The sequence below is a fragment of the Rhodamnia argentea genome, chromosome 11, assembly GCF_020921035.1.
Source record: "Rhodamnia argentea isolate NSW1041297 chromosome 11, ASM2092103v1, whole genome shotgun sequence".
Taxonomy (NCBI): Eukaryota; Viridiplantae; Streptophyta; class Magnoliopsida; order Myrtales; family Myrtaceae; genus Rhodamnia; species Rhodamnia argentea.
Window position 1 is genome coordinate 23,234,969 of NC_063160.1, and position 20,887 is coordinate 23,255,855.

Consider the following 20,887-nt stretch of genomic DNA (forward strand, 5'->3'; position numbering starts at 1 on the left):
TATAGATTATCTTGCCTCAGCCATTGAAATTATGCCCTAGGTATTTAAGGGTTTAACAATGAGCTGAGTCAGAGCAAGTATGTGGAATTTCAATTTCTTTCATCATCCCCAAGAATCTTGTCAGCCTCATAAAATAAAATAAAATAAAACTTCCTTTCAACACCACTTTGTGTAGAGATCCAAAAATATTCAACCTCTGAAACTGAGAAAGCTCTTATTTAATTCCGTGTCTTTCGTTTCCTATTATAAGTACTTGGTCATGGACATGGAAGCCCTGATCACTGAACACCGTACTCCTCCTCCCCCTTCAATCCGAGCTTCTACTTGGGAATCGGCGAATGTGTAGCTGCAGAGACTAGTGGTTCTTCTGCAGACACAGAGTGCTGCGAATGCGTTGGCGGATCGTTCCGGGCCGAGTTGATAAAGGCGACGGATAGACGGAGAGAGCTTTCGTGGCATTGCTGAATCGCTTGAAGGCTTAACACCCTGCCAAGCCATCGGAGTGGCAAACCCGGGTATTCCTCGATTCGACCCTAAAGACAATGTTCAGTTGCATTGCCGCTAAATTTCTTCCTGCCTTTCTTCTGAAACTAGTCCTAGTCTCTTGCTCACTTATCCTGTAAAGCAATGGAGACACTGTATCAGGCTTGGCCTCAAAGTTCAATACCACTCCCCAAGCTATCATATCCATATCTGTCAATGATGGATCACTAGGAACGTTCGATCCCGATAGGCTGATTCTGCTGACGTTCATTTTGGTTCCAATTAATGTTCAGCGTATGCTTGGTTCTCCTGCTAAACCCCGTAAGCTGATCTTGGATTTTGTGGACGCTAGGGGTCCGATAGTCGAGCAACACAAGAAGAGATCAAGAATGTGGGAGACTTGGATTTACGTTGCTGCAAGCTGTGTGACAGTTGGGATCAGCCTTGTGATTGCGGCGGTCGTTGTGGTAATCCATTACAAGAGGCTGAACCGGAATTTATGCAAGCCCGGGAGTCTGGCCGATGATGTGGAGCTGCAGCAACTCAGTTTGAGTGTGCGAACCACGAGCGACAAGAAAGTTTCCTTCGAAGGTTCGCAATGTCCGCTGGACAGTCAGATTATCGACCCCACACCGCGTAAGATGCAGGTCGAGATGTACACCGTCGAAGAACTCAAAAGGGCCACCGAGCACTTCAATGTAAGTAACCACATCGAGGGGTCGGTCTACCATGGCCGGCTTGGCGGAAAGAACTTGGCAGTGAAGATGGTGAAAACGGAAACTTTTGCGAAGATCGAGTTCGGTTTATTCCATGATGCCACCCACAAGCACCCAAACATAATTAGACTTCTGGGGACATGTCCGACGGAAGGCCCGGATTCTTATCTTATCTTCGAGTACGCGAAGAACGGATCGCTGAAAGATTGGCTTCATGGAGGCTTAGCGATCAAGAGCCAATTCATAGCTTCGTGCTATTGCTTCTTGACGTGGAGCCAGAGGCTCAGGGTTTGCCTTGATGTGGCGATGGCCTTGCAGTACATGCACCACATAATGAACCCGAGCTATGTGCATAGGAACGTGAAGAGCCGGAACATCTTTTTGGACGAAGAATTCACCGCGAAGCTCGGGAATTTCGGCATGGCTTGCTGTCTCCAGGACGGAAGTGGGAATTCGCCGGCAGATGAGCCGGACTCTTGGAGCAAGGCGTGTTTAGCACCTGAATACATTAGTCAAGGCACCATATCGCCCGGCCTCGACATCTTTTCGTACGGGGTTGTCATGTTGGAGGTGTTGTGCGGTAAAATGCCAATGATCTGGTCGGAGAACAAGGGAGAGGAAACAGTTCGGCTGTCGGACCAAATCCAGTTGATTCTCCGATCAGACAATGCGGATGAGCTCAGGGAATGGATGGACGCCGCTTTGGGCGAAGACTACTCATTTGACGGAGCAGTCACGTTGGCCAATCTAGCAAGAGCTTGCACGGAGGAAGATCCATCTATGCGGCCAAGCGCCGGAGAAATTGTCGAGAGGTTGCTGAGGTTAGTGGAAAAACTGCCGGGAGAGCACGGTATGTTGAGTGAGAGCTCCTGTAAGCCTCTGGTGAAGGCTGCTGCGACCAACCCGCCGTAAATAACTGCTTGGAGATTGAAAAAGTTTCAGTTCTGAAATGTGATCTAGTCATTACAAGTTTCTCTTTAGGCCAATGTCCTAGTTTCCGATTTTCAAACTCCTTGTCATGTACATTCGTGGTCGAACTGGAATCTATATCAGAAGCATGTTGAAGACTCTGTATCCCTCCTTTTTCACGCATCAATAAAACTGTCTTTAAGTCGGAACTGGCTTTGTGGCGAATGCGTTTCTTTTTTTTTTTTCTGTTGCTGTCTTACGTTAATTTGCAGCAGCGCAAACGGGACGTGTAGTTTTTGGGAACCATGTGGCGCGTTCTGATACTAGCAGGGCGAAAGATTTCGGAGTTCTCATTTACTCTTCATCTTCAATCGAAGATCATGACGTCACACGCTACTAACTTCGTAAATGCAAGCCGAATATCCAGGCGAATGAACGGCGAGATTACTTGTACTTGGTGATGTGAAAGGCATGGATTCTGCGCAAACTGATTCCTGGGTAAAGAAAGATTATTAAGAATGATGAGTTACACTTTATTGAACACAAGCAGATTATTCTTTAAGAAGTTCCATGCATCCATAACTGATTTTTCTGCGAGTTCTCCAGATGATCCAGGAACCGCCCGGTCGTTTCTCACTTGTTTCACAACGTGTGACCAAAATTGCGAAAGATATATACAGCATGAACAAAAGCAGAGACTGGAGTGGTTTGTTCAGGGGTCAATCACCCGTGTAGAAAGCGGCTGATGCTGCACTTATTCACAGTTCGTCCACACCTCCCGAAGGAGATCGTACCTGGTGGTATTTTGATTTGCATTTTGCTTCGATGTCCAACTAGGCTTGGTCAAAACAGGAGAAGACCGAGGACCATCTATGAAGATTGAAGCTAAGGGCGAATTCAGTTCATCGAGTTCATCATCGCTAGCGTATGATTTTCTGATCACAGACGACCCACATCGTCTAAGCTGAGAATCTGCAACAACCTCCCCGATAATTCCACCAACAGTAGATGCCAAAGGTGGTGTGTATATCACAGGCGCTGCAACGTATGGATAGTCTGCAACGGATTCTTCAACTTCCAAACTGTGATCCTGCATCGGAAGCAATAAGCTGGTTATTGACACTATGAGACTTGCAAAATCAGTTGTGTGTTCCCCAATATTTATTGGATGAGGGGGTTTTGGGAGTAACTTATCCCAAATACTTTCTCCTCTTATTGCAAAATGGATATGTAACACTTAAATGTATCTAAACATATAGAAGATGGTATAATGCATTTTGAATCTCCTAGTACTACACTGACATGCAAAAAAGCGGCTGCTTCAGTGAGAGAGATTTTGACCTATGCAAAGAAATGCAGTTCAGCGTGTTGGTTGACAAAGAACTAACCTCAGATTCCAAGGCTTCAAGCACAACGTCTGGAATGGGGTCGGGGCAAAACTCATCTGGGACAAAATTGTCGAGAACCCTTTTGATCAGTGAAGCAGCAAACGTAGGGCATACCTGAACAAATGTGTAGAAAGTAAGTACACTATAATATCACGGTGCCCCGGAAAGAATATTGTAGGGCAATGTCTTCAGAGGTAAACCTCTTTCCTGATAGATCTACTCAAAAGCATGTCCTTTGGCAGCATCATAAGATCGCTCAATGCGCTCAAGAGATTGAAGGACTTGAAGGAACCGTCTTTCCTCTCGTCATCAACATATTCACTCTCATCTTCTGCTAGATCAGTATCATCTCCACCAAATAAATCAGTAAGCCATCTTGACCAGTTCCCAATCTGAAAATCACACCAAGAAAAAATTTTGGAAAAAAGAAATGGATTGTTATCTGACAGGCAACAGCTGTCATGCACGCCCAAAAGATAGAAAGATTGCTCCATGAAATACTCTATATATATCATAACCTTCACAATGGTCCATTAACAACACGATTACCCGTTGCTCATATGCACTAGTATTCTTGGGAAGGAAAGAGAATCTGCAATGAGTTAGCGTGGCTAAATCAACATCTGTTGTAGTTCAGTTGGTATGGGATTCTCGGCCCAGGTTCAAGTCCACCGATGGAATTGTTATTTTAAGTTGTCATTAAGTCCGAGTGGTTAAGGAGATAACTTGAAATCTGTTGGGCTTATAAGGTATTGAATGAGTCAAGGTTTATCTACCTAAAGTGGGCTTTCCTCATCACAGAAAGAAAGAAAAAATTGACACGGGGGGTCCTGACTCCTCAAATTATATCTTATCTCTATAACTATACTTCATGCATCACAAGAACACAATTTTTTTAATAGGAGCTGCCTGATGATGAGAACAAATTTAACAGGGAATAACTAGCACGACTTTGAAAATTCTACCGTGTTCTTCAGTTGTGCACCAATGCCAAAGCTCGATTTCCCTGCCGGTATAGGTAGAACCTTAGGATCAGAGATGGGGTCAGATATTGGATCACTTAGGATCCCATTTGCAGAATCACGAAGAATCGCATTGAACATGGCCACATCTAGTCTACCCACGCATTGCTCCATAATCTGCAGAAATTGGGAACACAACCACAATTTCAATGCCATTATTCTAAGGACAAGGGAAAAAAAAAAGCACTGGTTGGATAAAGAAAATCGTGAATGGAGAGAGATGAACTATTACAACTGTTTTTTGCAACAGATACAACTTTCAGTTTACAAGTCACATGGTGCTCAAGTTTTTTGGACTAGTGCATCCTCATTGTTGTCAAGTCATGCTAACATAAATTACATATCAGTATTTTTTTTGAGAAAGTGATCTCATATATATTATGCACAATTTTGAGTCATGGCCAAAGCTAGGTCCCTAATATGTAACCAAGGCCAAAGCAAAGTATTGATCATGTCATCAGTCGCATATAGACTAAAAATCGCAGCACAAGTTCAAGGACCATTTACTGCTCAGTTGCGATATTAATTAAAGCATCATCATCTGAACAAATGGAAAAAATGTTTGGAATGAGCATTTTGCCGCTTTAGATTGTTTTGCATCATCCCATCTTATTAGGCTGGCAGTTACTGGTCAACCTCAATTGAAACTATGTGCCGAAACAAGTTTTCAGCCATAATACAAATATTCCATCAGATAAGGCATTATTCAAATCATCTTTTAAAAACATTATGCTGCTGTAAGTGATTTGTGTCGTTAACAGTAGAAAAAAGCACATGCATGGCACGAACCATGCAGCAAGTATATATGTTCGCAACATCATACCAGCCTTGCAAGCATAGGCAAGCAGCCGCATTCATGTCCTACAGCTCGAACAGGACAAAGTCTCTCACAAGCATCCCTAAATGCTTTCTTCCAGTGTTCCAGTGAAATGTCTCCTTGAACATCTTCGTGAGTTACTCTTTTACCACTTTCACTCAAGCTAGAACCCATGATAACGGTCATTATAGTAGGAGACTGCAAATATGGAGTCAAGGTCTGAAAAGGGATAGAGGAACTATGAATCAGCCCAGAACAAAAGAAAAACACATAGGACAGAAAAGAAATAAGCTGCTTCTCGTGAAGGTTTTAAAGCTCGTGATACAGTTCAAAAAAAGAACATAGAAGAGTAGGAGGGGAGGGGGAGAAGTGGGAACAAAATAAGTGTGAGACCTGCCACCACATGGACTCTACTGCACGGGAGAAGATCCAAGCTTCAACCCTTTCCAATGCAGATACAAATGTACTGTGGTCCTCCCAGTTACACTCTGTTCCACCATTCGCATGTCCATTCCTACGAGAAGAGGACTTCCATTTTAACGATGATGGAATCTCGGCACTTTGCTTCCCAGCATAATCTTTGCTGCTCTGGGTCGATGAGGAAACTGACAGGTTCGTCTTTTCTATCATCTCACTGATTATTGTTCTTAATACAACAGAATTGGACAACCAGTACATTAACCTGCACTCAGCACATGGGAAGCAAAATCAACCTATATGGACAATCTGTCATTTTTAAAGCTCAGAAATAATTGTCTAAGTGAGTGATACGGACAGGCTTGTTATGGGCTCAGTCAATGATCTATTAGTGTAGCCATGGTAGAACAATTTTTGCAAGGACCTATATTCTTCTATAACTTCCAAATTTTTCTTAGGATTTAAACCTACAATCTGCCATTGCACGTATCTCAATATCCTAAATCATCAAGTCAGTAAGCTCATATGATCCCCCAGACCGGCCAAAATAAAAAATAAAACTCCTCTGATCCCCACTGGGAGAAGCAAAAATATGCATTGTCATAAAAAAAATCTAAATAAGCTAAGTCATTCTAGATGTTGAATTCGAGATTTTCAGGCTTCTGGAAACATAATAGTCAACGTTCAAAATGTCTAATGAAGGTCTCATTCTGTATATTGTGTACCTTGGCACATCATTGCCACATGCTTTCGCAACCAACACTAACCCTGAAACAGCGCTTCTAGCTGCACTAGCTCTTCTTGAACGTGAAAGCTGTCTACAAGCGTGAATATATAATCGAGAAAGCCGCCGAGCCGGAGCATGGACTTTAGCCATAGCAGAACCATGTTCCGCAACTACTGAAAACAGAGCAACCTCAACTGCAGCCGATTCAATCAACTCTCCCTCCAGCATTTTGATTCGCTGCTCCAATTGCTGAACTTTAGCTTCCAAAAGTGCGCTTCTCGTGTCCTTAGTATAAACCTTAGAATCCCTTCTTTCATTACTTCTGAAGCTTCTCACTCCAGTTGGTTTAATACCACCTTCCTTACTATAACCGGCTATCAGGTTAGCGCTTGCTGTTCCTATGCTCTTGGTAATTTCAGGAGGCGAACGGACAGATTTTGCATGTCTTAATCTGTCAATTACATGTCCCTTTAGTCCATGGCTTTCTCCCCCAGAAGAAAATTCATCATTCGCGAGAAAGCTCTGCTCGCTAGCAGCATCAACTGAAAGTCCATCAACTGAATCATCTCCAACAGTACCCTTTTCTTCTTCCAAGTAACATTCTGAGCGCCCACTTCCCCCAATTCCATCTGTTGCTGAATTTTTACCAACATCATCTTGACCTACTTTTGAACATTTCATATCATCGCCGTCAATGACCTGAGCATCAGTATCATCCACGATGTCCAAATTTTCATCCAAAGGAGTTAATTTAGCAGAAGTAATCAGAATATCCTTAGAATTTAGTAGAGTTTCACCACCTGATTCAGATTCTCCATGAGCATCTTGGGTCAAACTTTCACTACCGTAACTTAGAGCCTTAATGGACTCTTCCTCTGCTTGGTCAATGGCAATGGATGAGATCGAAGAATGAGCACTATGACCGCCTGCTTTTGGGAAGGCCATTGAACTAAACCTCCCGAAGCTATTAGAAGATGGATTGCCGTTGTCTGAACTCCCTGGATCGGAAGAAAGGTCAAATGATGATGAGCGGGAAGAACTCGGAAGTAAGTCCTCTGCTGGTCGCAAGTTTTCTGCAAGCGCAACTTCTGATGTAACATCAGATCTTCTGAGCTCCAACACTGGATCTGAAGCTAAAAGGTGATTCTCCTCAATCCTTACAGTGGTCTCGTTAATGGCAACAGATCCGCTCTGCCATTCAAAGCCAATAGTCCTTTTAGTAAAGTTGAAGCTATTAAGTTAGATTTTCGAACCCATCAACCCAGTGCCACACAGGTCTTATAACTCCAAACAAGAGCACGTAAACCCAGAGATGAATGTAATAGGCACTTTAAGCCCTAAGCCCACCAAGTATTTAGGTGCATCCCATATCCTTCCAACATATCCCTGGATTCTTTTGAGGAGAATTGTCGAGACTCAAAAACCACAAAACTGGTGCTTTTTAATATCTTGTCTATGTTCCTAAATACATGCCACAGGAGGCTGGTGCAGTTTTTAGCAAAAATATTTAATGTTATAATTAGGATTTCTACAAGCATGAATGGCCTATCATCATGAAAATTATTCAAGGTATCCAAGGGAAAACACTGGTAGTTACTACTAGAGGGACTAGAACAAGTACCTGTTCATTTTGAGGAGGTGATCTTGAAGGAGAAGAGGGAACCGTCATTGATGCGTGGGATGAAACATCATCATCAGAGAAAGATGTCATTTCCTCTTCGGCTGCATATTCTTCTCTCATCAAGGCTGCCACAGAGTCGCTGCCATTCTTGTCCAGTGATGATTGCATCTCCAAGCTTTCCTTTGAGGAAAAACTTAAGGAACCTTTATCAACAGGCTGAATCTTAACATACAGCACAGGTTGAGCCGTATTCCTAAAGTTCCTCTGGCAATTCATTTGAGCAGTAATGCTTATGGCATCCTTGATGACACCATAGTCCGCAAAATCTACTGAGGCGGTACCAAGCAACTGGCCTTTCAAAGTCCTATCTCTACGAGGCTCATACAAGTGAAACTCCAAGCAATTCTTTTCGAATGCATCGCCATCTCCTGATTTGACGGAGGTATCCTTCAGTAGAGTCACGGGTAACCTAAAGGACTCGTTGAACTCGATCTTGCCATCGTTGATGCCAGAGCCCAGAGATGGAATGACAGAACTTGTCGACCCACTATGCTTTTCCCCGTTTTCCCACTGGATAAGGACGGAGCGGACCGACTTGAGAGACTGTGACGGAGGCCAGGGCTTGATCTCCTGAATGTGGATTAGATAACGAAGCTTAACAGAGCTGTTTTTCCTGGCCTTTCCCTGCAGACCAAGAACCATGGTCGCCAAAACTCCACTAATCCCACGAACCCGGAGTACTTACGCATTCACCGTAAAAGGTCTCTGCTCAAATTTCACTGTCACGAAACAAGAGAACCAGAGTCCTGTCACGAATAATCGACCAAATAACTGTCTCTTATCTCCGCATTTCAAGCTCCAGCACAAGTTCAAAGCTGGTCTTTTCAGCTCACTGAGTGCGAATGCGATGCAACAAGCTCGAAATCAGCAAATTTCTCTTTCCACACCTATAAACTCTACAGCATTTGAACAACAGCATTGCACTGATGAAACTACAGATCCAGGTAAAAATCACCACCACAACGTGGAACTCGCAACCACTCGAAGCTCAAAGCACAACAGCGATTAAGAGAAAAAAAAACAATCCAAAATGCAGCTACAAGAGCAAACTCAAATTATCACACACGTACACGAAGAAACCTCCATTTCCAACTATCAAGATCAGACAAAAGCGAACACTCACGCGAAAATCACCAGCTACAGCAACGACGCTTCCTTACCGGTCTCGAAATGTCGGCAGCTAAGTCCGCCGAAGAAGTCGGGAAGACGCTAAGGACGACGAACCTCGGCCTGCAGCGTCTGACATTTTCAGGGAGCTTATACCGGTGATGAAAGTGAAGAAGACGAAGCTCAGAGAGAGAATCTCAGTGAAACGCAACAAAAATACGCTGCAGAGCAGAATTGCCATGACTCATGAGTAGAGCTTCGATTTTTCAATTATTTTTTTAATATTTTCTTGAATTGATTAATTCAAGTGAGCTCGCTTTGGCCAGACGTGGGCGCTGACTCTGACGGCAAAAGGCGATGTCGTTCCACGTGCTCCCCGAGCTGAGAATCGCGTCGTTTTGGAGTTCGTTTTGATGGCGATGCCTGGGCGGACATGATTTCCTCCCTCGTTAATTAATTCGTGAAAGTGCGTTTTTCCTCGGAATGTAGCGACCAGCGAGAATCTTCACGCGCGTCGGACAAGGATGATCGGGAGCCCTTCCCCGTTTCTGCCACAACTTGTCCCCTCCTTGAAAATATGTAAATATGTAATTTTTCTTTTTCCGGTCGGGGAAACACTCGATACGTACTTAGAAAAGCGAAAATTTCATCTTTCTAGATTGAGAAAAACTCAAATAAGACTTGGAAACACGCATGACAATATTTTTAGAATAGAATTTTTGATCCATGAGTACTTTTAGAGAATCAATTTATTTGATTACGCAATTTCATTTTTCAATTTCTAAATGATTTTTTTTTCTTGTTTCAAAAGTAATTTTAGAGTCGCTTCAAAAAGTAAATTTTTTTTAATTCTCTCCTGGAAAAAAAAAAAAATCAATTTCTTCTCAGAAGCAAAAGTAGAAAAATTAATCGTTGGCAAAAAATTGATTTTTAAAACTGAAGTATTGTCATGCACGTCTTTAATTATCTTAGAAATGACATTTATTAATTGATGACTCGACATTATCAGAAAAACACTTTATAAATGGATTGGGTTCGGCCGCGGGGACCGAATTATGCTGATTTTTCTACCTAACATGTGATCATCACACTAAATGACAAGGCATCGGGAACGTGTGATAAGCCAATTGAAAATGATTTATTTCAAAATTCAATAAAAAAAAAATAGTGATGAGGGCAACAGGCAGATTACGTGATTGGTGAGCGACACATAAAATGCATTTTTCATTACCCAACACTCGACGGGGAGTTTATTTATTCAGCAGCTAAGCGGCGCGTGAGTCCAAACGCGCGTGGGACACGAGAAGGGGATCGGGGGGGAATAGTGGACATTGGCGCGTCGTTGTCGAGCCTCGCTGGCGTCATTCGCCGACACGATTCTGAAAAAGACGTGGGTCCCAATGACCGTTCATCACCACTACACACGGACGGCCACGATTCCATTCCGTGCGGATGGGTCGGACTAAGCCCAAAACACCACGACAGAGCCCACGCCAGCCCCCCCCCCGGCACGTCTTGCTATGAAGATATGATTGAAATCACTCGAGACCGAGATGATTTATGGAAAGTACATATAAAGTAACGTTTTCAAAGTAAGGTTAAGAAGACTAATTTTATTTAGGTCCGTCTTAAGCAATTAGGGAAATAGTCAATAGACATGACTACGGAGGGTTGTCGTTGAAGAGTCCACGTCTAGATCGATCACAGCCCCAAAAATTTAAAATGAAAACGAAAAGAGTTGACTAGTGCCGGCTCGGTGGTGGTGAGGACTGCCAAGTTGCCGGCACAATACATACAATATAGTATTTGATCGTCTCGGGGGCAAACGATCGACAATTCTCGACACAACTCAGTGCATTTATAGAAACATTTACCACCACGGCCTAATTTTTAGCCTCTTGAGGAAGAGTAACAATGTTTTCCGGCGAGCGGGGAATTACAAGAGCGGATCCAGGAATTGCAAAAGGAGATGAGAGTAATGAGAAAGACAAATTGGCTCGTGGGTGATGTTGACTTCGGCTTGTGGAACAGCTCACGGCCAGCCATGGACGATGGGGGAATCCATCAAACGCTTGGAACCATTCTTATTTTTCAGGGGAGTGGCCATGAGCGGACCACCTGAGCCGAGGAGGGGCCCAAAATTAAAGAAATCTTGATACTTTGTGAGAGTTGATGAATGCTCCTGTACATTACAGCCATTTTTTCCAGGTTAACAGCACTTCCACCAACATCGTACCACCCAGATGAGAATTGATCCGGCTGAGCATCACGGGCTGACCTTAAAACGTATGCCGAGCGGCTCGCCTGCCATAATTTACCCGAGCGACACCGTATGGCCGGCAGATTCCAGATTCGAGTTGGGCAAACATGCTGTCTGTCTGCTCTGCGCTCTTGCCAGTATTGAGAAATCGAAAGAAGAACCGATTTACACCTGCGTAAGTGCCCACACTTATGGGAGAGCTCGGTCCCTGAAGATGCGAGCCCTTCCTCAAGACTGAGAGTTGGTGTCGGATTTTTGGTCGGTGTCGTAGGCCGCCTGGACTTGGGCCGCATACTGTAAGTTCCAGAGGACGTCCTCGAAGGAGGGACGAGCTGACAGGTCCGGAGATATGCATTTGTTCGTGATGGCTACCACGATGGACAACGACTCTTGGGAGCACGTCGTTAAGACGATTGGATCCACGATCCGTCTCCGTCCGTCCTGACTACCGAAAGATGCCTGCACGATGAACCGGGCATTAAATTCACGCAGCAGCACGACCGCTAGGAGGAGGGACGGCAGAAAAGATCGTTTGGCATGCCGCTGTTGTTATCGATTGAAACGTTTTCATCCACTCTAGGGTAGGAAACATATTAACGCTAGACAAAGGAATATCTGTATGTAGGATAAAGACAATCTTGAGACTGCCAGTTTTAAGCCCAGTCAAAAGCTTCCAAGCAAATGAACTTCCTAGCATAAGTTCAATGGTGCTGTAGATCTCAATAACTTATCTCGACAGAAAAGTAACAAGAACAAAAACCTGAAGCTCAGAAAAAGAATCAAGAAAGTCTCATCTGCATTAACTAGCTGACTGGACATTTGATTTGTTTCGGCTTACCATTTCATTCAGCAGAAACGCCTCTCCTTTGCCGGAAACTATGGTCCCAACAAGTGACTCGAGTAATATGAATCCGAAATTGTACACGTCATCCTCGATGTTCGTCTTCTGACTGCAAGAAGTAAGAGTCAAGATCGAGCATTACTAGTACATCCATCGAATTCAAAGTAAATAGACTCAAAACTGATGAGGAGAAATCTGAAAGTAACAGGTGGTTATCTGCAATGCTTCGACCGATATACACTTCACATGTTGCTAGCTCCAGTTGTCTCTCCATATGACTTAAGTTCCGGGCATGAAATCCATAGTAGTATCTCAAGGCATATGGGTGATTCAGACAGCAAAATAATGTCCTCGGACCAAATACACTTTTGAACATGCATGTACTATATAGGTTCATACAACGAGATTTTCAGAAATGAAGTTCCATACCCTGTTTTGAGTCCTTCTCCCTTTGCCTATAAATAAGCCCAAAAAAAAAAAAATGCATCAGGAACAAACCTGCACTGAAAATAGCTGCAACTTAAATATGGGAGTACCGAGAAGTAGAACCGAAGAAACTTACATCCGACTTTTCGAAATCATCGGTGAGGATGGACATTCCATAGTCACTTAGTTTGGCAATCTGATGCTCGTCAAGCAATATATTATTTGTTTTCAACCTATTGTTGAAGCAACTGGGAATGATTCCGGTATGAAGAAAATGCACGGCCTTGGCAACACCAATGAGTATGGCCAATCTGTCTGACCAATTGAGAACCTTCTCCAGAGAATTCTCTGCACACAATAAGTACATGAAAATGTAGAAGACATAGAACCTGGGTTTTGAACAATTTGAGGATTCCTACAAACAGAAGGCGGCATTCTCAATCGCACAGATAGTATCACACTTGTGAAATCTCTCCTATACGGTGACAGTAGGATTCTGACCTGTTAAGTGGGTACGGTAATTGCCATTGACAACATATTCGTATATGAGGAAGACCTTAGTACTGGACTCATCTTGTCCTCGGCCATCAACACAATGGCCCAAAAGTCCGACCAAATGTGGATGATGGAGCTTCGAAAGCAAGTCGAGCCGAACCCTGAGATTCTGCACTGAATGCTTCTTCAGCGAGGCTATGGATCTAATGGCAACATAGGCTCCATTCTCGAGCCTTCCTCTGTAAAGCTGAAAAGAATAAAAGGTCACAATGATTCTGGGCGCTTTCATGTACTTTCATTAGGTCTTATGGTCTCTCTGTATGGTTTCTTTACTTGACAATTTTGAACAGTTGAGGTTGGAACTTAGCACGTCAATAGAGAGAAGCAAATTCAAAGAACGTTCTGAGTTTCCTATGACAAACAGCCATCACAGAATAGTCAAAGCAAACGGTATCGATCAAGCTAGGTTATGATATCTCCAAGAAAATCTCGTTCGCGAGTTACCTTTCCGGTAGAGCCGTCACCCATCAAATTTGGAGGAGCAAAATTATTCGTTGCGTCCTTCAACTCTTCTAATGAAAACAGTCTATATGAAGGTGCGCTTTGGGTTCCTATCTTCGCTGTCTCAGATATGAACCCTCCAAAGAACAGAAGAGATACATAGATTAGTTTGATTCTGAATCAACGCCTAAGCAGATATGCTCAAATGTAAAGTGATGAAACCATAAGACCATAATTCGGCAATCACTTACTGGCGTTAGCCAGGAATTCAGCAGACATCCCGGTAGGAGCATTTTCTTGGACAACCTTTGGCAAATCATGCTGCCCAAATGTTTCTCTAGAACGAACTTTCCTACAGAAAATAACAAGCCCAAGCGCCAAAAGCACAATGACGAGAGTAGCGCCACAGATGATGGCGATCGACACTCCTAATTCTCTTCCCAGAAAATGCTTCCTCCTCGCATCAGGTGCCTTACAGTAAGACTCGCGGTGCTGATGTTTGACATCAACGGATAAACAGTTCCCACTAAACTTAACCACAGGCTTGGCCGAAGTAGTGCCCAGGCATGAAGGAAGCTCGCCGATGAACTTATTGTTAGATATGTCTACGAAGCCCAACTTACTTCCGCAATGTAGACTCCCCGGGAGTGAACCGCTGAACATGTTCGAGGACAGATCCAAGTAACTGATGTTCGGCAGAGAGAACAGGGCTTGCGGTGGCATTCCGGTCAGAAAATTGAAGGACAAATCGAGGTGTTGGAGCTGACCCAATTCACCATATTGCTCAGGAATATCGCCAGAGAAAGAATTCCTACTCAGAAGCACAGTGACCAACCCTTTAGGCAAATTAGGCAGGTCGGAATCGAAATGATTGTCGATCAAGTCCAGCAGGTGAAGGCTGCTCAAGGCACCCAAATCAGGCAATTTACCGGACATCTCATTTTTAGACAGGGCCACAGTACTGAGTGTCTTTATTCGCGAAATGGAAGATGGAAACCGACCGCTGAGCTGGTTGTTCTTGAGAGTCAAGACGGTCAAATCGGACATGGAGTCCAAACCATCAGGAACACCGCCATTGAAGTAATTCCCATCCAGAGTCAGAATTTGGAGTCTCGCCAGCCTCGATATCTGACTCGGGATTGGGCCGAACAAGAAATTTGAGCTCAAATCCAAGAGCTGCAGCGAAGACAGCCGGTGGATTTTTTCAGGAAGTGGTCCCCAAATGCCCAGGGAGACCAGGCTGAGCACTCTCAAGGTGGTCAGTCTCGTCAGAGTGGTCACAAAGGAATCGACCGAGAAGGTCTCCGACAGAGTCTGGTTGGGAATCGCATGGCCATCGAAGTCACGGACCTTGACGCGCTTGTCTCCCATGATTCTGAGCTCGGTGATGAAGGTGTCTTGGCACGTGATGCTCAACTGGGGAGAGGGAGGGGCATTGCAGACATCTCCAGTGTAATTTACCCAAATGTCCAAGAATGTTGGGTACTCCAGGTGTTTCCTTAGTTGGAGCAGGACCTGCGATTGATACGTCTGCAACTGGTGCGTGGTCGGAATCAGCACGATTCCTGAAAGAAAAAGCAACAGGAAGCAGGAAACATTGGCCATTCGGGAGAAATGTGGAGCTCTAGTCCCTTGAGAGGCTCACTTTCATAGTGAAGAAAAAGAAGAAGAAGACGACGAAGTTGAAGTCGGTGGAGATGAAGTAGATCAGGTTCTATAACTGAAGAAAGGCAGAATCAAATCGAACAGTGAAGGTTAAACATTCTCGAGAGAGGACAACAACAACTCCAAATCCCCCTCGTATCTTAGAATCCAGGGAGAATTCTGGACAATGTGCGGGAGGGAAAAATAGGGAGGATTCCGGGAAAATGCCGCGAAATGCCGGAAAAAACTTTTCCGGCGGAACACGCGGGCCGCGTTTTTCCCAGGAATTCCCAAACGGAGTCCACCAAACAGAGAATAAAATCAAGGGAATGCGAACATATAGTTGGAGGAAATGGCTGAAACGCTACTGGTTCGTAATAATTGCTCGGAGGAATGTCTCTAGGACAAACACCAACTTGAAACTCGGCAACAAAAATACCAACGAGGAAGAGGAAAAGAAGAGGCGAGCTATTATGGAAGAGAGAAAAATGGCTAATAACTGCCGGGAGAGAGAAGAGACGGAGCCTCGGGAGGAGGAATCAGATCGTTGCCGGAGCTCGTAATGGACTGAACACCGTACGATCGATCTTCATTGAATGCGAGGCGGAAGGAGGGCAAGAAGCTATAATAATGGAGGTAGTTGGAGCGTGTCAGAGCGACCGGTGGCAGAGAGAGACGCAGGTAATTCAATCTTGCAGTTTTGCTGTGAGGAGGAGGAGGGAGAGGAATTAATGGAGGTCGGTCTTAAAAGCGACCAAAAAGCCGAGGTGCAGATGAGGACGACGCGAGAGACAGACAACGAGAATAGAAGAAGAAGAAGAAGAAGAAAGAGTCCACTCGGTCACTCGCTCGCTCCGACTCGGCTTGTGGGAGTGGGAGTGGGAGTGACTCTGTGACTCGAGATTTTGCAGGCATTTCTGGTCTTATTTCGTTTGGATTTTTTTTTTTTTTTCCTGTTTTGGGGTTTAGCTGTTGGTGGGCTGATGAAATACCCGCGGAGTCTGCTGCTATTTACGGGACTGCCATCACGTGGTCACTTCCCCAATTTTTAATTTGAAGAAGTTGGACTAGCTTTGAACGTATGATGCCTGTCTGGTATCTCGGTAGATGCTTTTTAATCCTGAACATCTTGGAAAAATAAAAAAATTTGGAGCATATACACCTTTTCGAGATAATAGCTTTGTCATTATGAGTTTTGTTATGAAGTAACTCTGAAGATGTTTTTGCACAAATCTATTTGAAATGTGTTCATTTTGAAATAAGAAATTAGTTATACGGACACGTTAAAAAAAAAAAAAAAATAATGTAAAATATGATCTTTATCGTAGAAGTTCTTAGCCCGCAAAGGGTTCGAGAAAGCTAAAGTTATGTGTTCAAGACGATGCATGCATTTTTACCATCAAAGCTATAGTCTAGTGTTCACATAGACTCGGGATTAATTATCTTTTTTTTTTTTAGAAAAAATGACTCCTATACATGTTGAGAAATTAAAGGTAATTGATTTTTATTTTTTAGTCCAAAAAAAAAATTGCTTTAGCCTAATCAGTTCGATCGCAATCTTCTTTCATCAAATTTTTTTTTTTGGGTCAAAACTTCCGTAAGCTTAAGATACAACTTCTCTGTTACTTTTTTCAATATAAGACATACTTTCTTTCTCATTCAAAACGATGGAAAAATGGCCGTTATCGAATAAACAGGAATCTAAATTCATTTTATTTAGGGAAAATGCCAGGTGATTTGTTTTTTTAGTTGTTGGAAGGGTAGTGATTTTTATTCAATGAGGGCCTGAACGGGGACATTTTGTTTTTTTGTGATTTTTTCCTTTTTTTTTTTTTTTTTTTTTTTTTTTTTTTTTTCCCTACGAGCTGCAAACAGGCGCTAGGACCCCCCCCCCCCCCCTTCCCCCCTCGCCTTCGGCCGTCTCTCGTCGTCGGCCGCGCGGGTGCAGATCGCTCGCGCGTGAGGGACCCGTTCGTCTCCGCCCCGCGTCCCGCCGCCCGCGATTTCGTCTCCGGCAGCAGACGGGTGCAGGTTCCGCCACGATGAGCGACGCAGGACCCCCGCCCGTCTCTCCGCCCCGCATCCTCGCCGCCCGCGATCTCGGCTGCTCGCCCGCGGATCTCGCGGCCCCGGCTGCAGACGGGTGCAGGTCGCTTCAGCGGCGATGAGCGAGGACCCTTTAGGTGATATGAGTCATCGTGAATGTGTTAAGTTTAATTTTGAAATCGAAGCGATGTAGGGATCGTTTTTTTGTTTGGTGGAGATCTTGGGTTATTTGAGATATCATCATCTGATCTGAACATAAAGGCGCATGAGATTAAAACGAAGAATAGCAAATCTAATATCTATCCGCGTGAATAGAGGAAATTCCGGGTACGATAGATTAGTAAATTTCAAAACGGTGGAGAGGTTTTTCCACCGGGCGTCGCCCACGATCGTCGGGGGTCGGTGCGCGGTTGTTGGCGGGCTCGTTCTTGTTCTTGAGATCGTGCTGACCGGGCACCCACGCGCTCTCGGTGGATCTGGCCTGCCGTTTTCTCGGTTTAGCTGGAGACTGCAATGCGTCGCGTCCCGCGCCTGCATCATGCACGCGTTAGCAAGATAAACATGCAACAAGCGCGGGAAAGGTTAAACTTGATCGAACGAGTGAACCGGGGCAGGAAACGGGGAAGGACGCTCTGTTTTCCCTGTTTTGAGGAGAAAAAAAAACTCATCTAAACAGGAGGGAAGCGGAAACGCCAAGACCTGGCGAGACGCGGAGAGCGTCGACGGGGGGAGGCGGCTGGGTTGACGGTTGCACGACGAATCGAAGGAAAGACCACCCACGCGATGCACGCGACCGCGAAAAGTCGCCCCACACGATGGTTTGACTTATTGTAAAGCCTGAGAATGCTATGCCTCAGTGGCCTTGGCTGGCCCGGGGCATGCACACCCCGCGGCCGACCCTCGCCGAGCTGGTGGGTACCCTCGCCGCTCGCCCCGCCCCTAGGTGAGGAGGAGGAGAACAAAGAAAAAAACAGAAAAAAGGAAATTAAATGTAAAAATTTCCATTTTCTTTTTTTCGACACTTCTTTTTTTTTAATCTTTTTTACTTTTATTTTTTTTTCAATCATTGAAATTGTTGAGATGATATTAAACAGTGACGAGAGAAAAAAACATACTTTATCGGAAAGATGTATAATGTGTAAATCCGAGGGCTTTATAGTTCCTAAATTGGGGGAGAGTGTCATCTCCATCATTGGTGTCAAGATGGTAAGCAAAAGCTACCAATTATAACCAAATTAAGGTGAAATCATTGGGCAGCCCCAGATTTATGATTGCGGATTTTGCCGACGCTCCTTTTGCCCCTGGATTTTTTTAAACTGTTGGGGTTGGGTGGGGTCCGCTAGCCCATGAAGCCAGCCTGTTTTTGAATAGCGAAGCCACGTGGCATTACCCAGCGAAGCGAATGGAGGGGCTCGGGAATCCCATGAGGGTTGCGGTGGCGGTGACGGTGAATGTCGCGACCACGCGCACCCCCGGTCGATTTCTGCAGCGGCGTGCGACTCACGCGCCAGCGAGGACGAGTGGGGACGGTTAATCATGTGCGGGAGTTTGAGACCGGTGACGTGGATGCGGGACGCTGTTGACTGCCCGGAGAAGGAGGCATGTTGGTTGGGCATGTTGTATGAGGAAAAAACCAATTATTTATTAACGCCATATGTATGTTGATTTGATTCTCATCATTAAACAATCTAACGAATATTAATAATGATTGAGTGTCTATGGTCATAAATTCATCTATTATATTATTATAAGTATATGCCAAACATAGTAAGATCGATGCACTAAATGAGTTTTGTTAAATGATTTGGCGGATAGTTAGCGATAATTGAATTAGCGGACCTATTTAATTCCCCGACAAAAATATATCATGTTATTTAGTAAACTCATTCAGTATGTAGGGTCTTAATATGTCTAACACTTTTCGCTTAAAAAAATAGTGAAGGTGACTGTAACTTATTTGCTCGCTTAAAGTGAAGCCACGTGAAGCAGATTCTGGATTTTGAATTTTAAACTCTCTAAATGAGTAGTGTTTGTTTCATAAGTAATATGCAAAAGCATCGACTAAAAGATGGATTAACACAGGACGACGTGAGTTTCAACCACAGCGTGACAATAAAGACACACAAGACACGCCAATTCGAAAAGAATTCAACCAATCAACTCTTAGAATGTAATTTACATTTCACTTAAGCTTCGTATGTTTTGCAAAAAATGAATGATGGGGAAAACATATTTCCTAAAAATGATCGTTTGTATCGCTTGAAATAATTAGATTATTTCTATCATTGATATTAATTTATGTCTAGACATTGACGATGAAAGTATTTTTTGTTAATCCATTATTGTAAGTGATATAAGCATTCATATTTAAAAGAGATGTTTATCAAATCATTCATTTTTTGCAAAACAAACACATCCTAGAAATGAATGATTTGATTTTTTTTAAATGATAACATTTATTATCTGAAATTAGTCAATTAAAAATGTTCTTATTATCGACAATAAAGTATATCTAGATTTTTTCATTTCGTTTATTTACTTTTATGAATAATATAACAAATCGCATTTAAAAAAAATATTTTTAAAATTATTTATTTTTCGAAAAGCAAACAGATCAACTCTCGCCTCTTGATGGCATGGGATTTTGTTCACCCCAACACTTTTTAACGTTGTTAAAGATAGATTCTGGCATACGACTCAGTCAAATCAATCCCCAAGTTCCTAACACATTTTTGCCCGTCGTCTTTTGTGTAAAGACGAGCCACTCGGTGATTTTTTATTTGATTAAGATGGACCCACCCTCTAATTTTAACTATGCAAAGCAACTTTGTTTTTTGTTATAATCACGCTTCAACTTTTTTTTTTTTTCTGTTGTTTTGACTAAAAGCGAATTGTGAGTCACAAGGAGAGATTGGATTTCTCGTGTCTTTTATCTTTTGCCATCTTTAGCCCTTGAATCCAAGGCCCGTTCCATGGCGATGCTCGGATTCGACTTCCTTCTATAAAGAAGTTAATTAGACAATCTTAGAGTCCCAATTTAATTTCTTTTAGGAAACCTTATTGGGACAGAAAAAAAAATTCTATCATGCAGTTTTCGCCGTCGTTAATAAGTTAATAGTGATTATCAGCTATATAACTGAGTATCAAGGGTGACTAATGCTGTCTTGATTAAGCAAAATGATGGAAATAACTCATGTAATCCACGCGGTAGTCGCTAGATGATGCTTAATATGTATTTGTTACATTGTGATAAACTTATCAAAATGGCTCATAGATTCAATTTTTTTTAGCCCATGTTCGATGAGCTAAGTAGTTGTATAAGTTTTTTATATTCAATGAATGCGTCATAAATGGATTTAGAATGGTAAACCCAAAATAATATGAGCATTATATAGGTTCACAACTTA

The 20,887-nt window shown here is 43.3% G+C and overlaps 3 protein-coding genes across 3 annotated transcripts; 1 reads left to right on the top strand and 2 right to left on the bottom strand.

Annotated features, from left to right (window-relative positions):
• Positions 1 to 285: 285 nt before the first annotated feature.
• On the top strand, positions 286 to 2,503 carry LOC115751076 (protein LYK2; the record flags this gene model as incomplete). The annotated part of the gene is given in 3 exon segments (XM_030688784.2): positions 286 to 432; positions 434 to 622; positions 624 to 2,503. Coding segments are annotated over 3 exon segments (1,824 nt in total), but the record flags the coding sequence as incomplete, so codon positions are not given.
• Positions 2,504 to 2,621: 118 nt separating this feature from the next.
• On the bottom strand, positions 2,622 to 9,514 carry LOC115751073. Its single transcript, XM_048272341.1, has 9 exons — positions 9,329 to 9,514; positions 8,101 to 8,885; positions 6,478 to 7,670; positions 5,729 to 6,017; positions 5,342 to 5,554; positions 4,462 to 4,635; positions 3,697 to 3,888; positions 3,497 to 3,610; positions 2,622 to 3,198 (listed from the first exon to the last, which is right to left on the bottom strand). The coding sequence occupies exons 2-9, from the start codon at positions 8,800 to 8,802 to the stop codon at positions 2,863 to 2,865; spliced, it is 3,213 nt and encodes a 1,070-aa protein (XP_048128298.1). The 5' UTR covers positions 8,803 to 8,885; positions 9,329 to 9,514; the 3' UTR covers positions 2,622 to 2,862.
• A 1,647-nt stretch (positions 9,515 to 11,161) lies between these two features.
• On the bottom strand, positions 11,162 to 16,235 carry LOC115751075 (probable inactive leucine-rich repeat receptor-like protein kinase At3g03770). The gene is made up of 7 exons (XM_030688783.2): positions 14,042 to 16,235; positions 13,794 to 13,927; positions 13,296 to 13,536; positions 12,931 to 13,142; positions 12,798 to 12,823; positions 12,366 to 12,477; positions 11,162 to 11,986 (listed from the first exon to the last, which is right to left on the bottom strand). The coding sequence occupies exons 1-7, from the start codon at positions 15,393 to 15,395 to the stop codon at positions 11,756 to 11,758; spliced, it is 2,310 nt and encodes a 769-aa protein (XP_030544643.1). The 5' UTR covers positions 15,396 to 16,235; the 3' UTR covers positions 11,162 to 11,755.
• Positions 16,236 to 20,887: the final 4,652 nt, after the last annotated feature.

Bases quoted from the DNA above. Each gene is read 5' to 3' on its own strand.
- LOC115751073 (XM_048272341.1), bottom strand. From the start codon at position 8,802: ATGGTTCTTGGTCTGCAGGGAAAGGCCAGGAAAAACAGCTCTGTTAAG. The intron at 7,671-8,100 runs GTACTTGTTCTA...TTTGAATGGCAG, and splicing joins CACCTCCTCAAAATGAACAG to AGCGGATCTGTTGCCATTAA. The intron at 5,555-5,728 runs GTCTCACACTTA...ATCCCTTTTCAG, and splicing joins TAGAGTCCATGTGGTGGCAG to ACCTTGACTCCATATTTGCA.
- LOC115751075 (XM_030688783.2), bottom strand. From the start codon at position 15,395: ATGGCCAATGTTTCCTGCTTCCTGTTGCTTTTTCTTTCAGGAATCGTG. The intron at 13,537-13,793 runs GTAACTCGCGAA...TATTCTTTTCAG, and splicing joins GTGACGGCTCTACCGGAAAG to CTTTACAGAGGAAGGCTCGA. The intron at 12,824-12,930 runs GTAAGTTTCTTC...GCTTATTTATAG, and splicing joins ATGATTTCGAAAAGTCGGAT to GCAAAGGGAGAAGGACTCAA.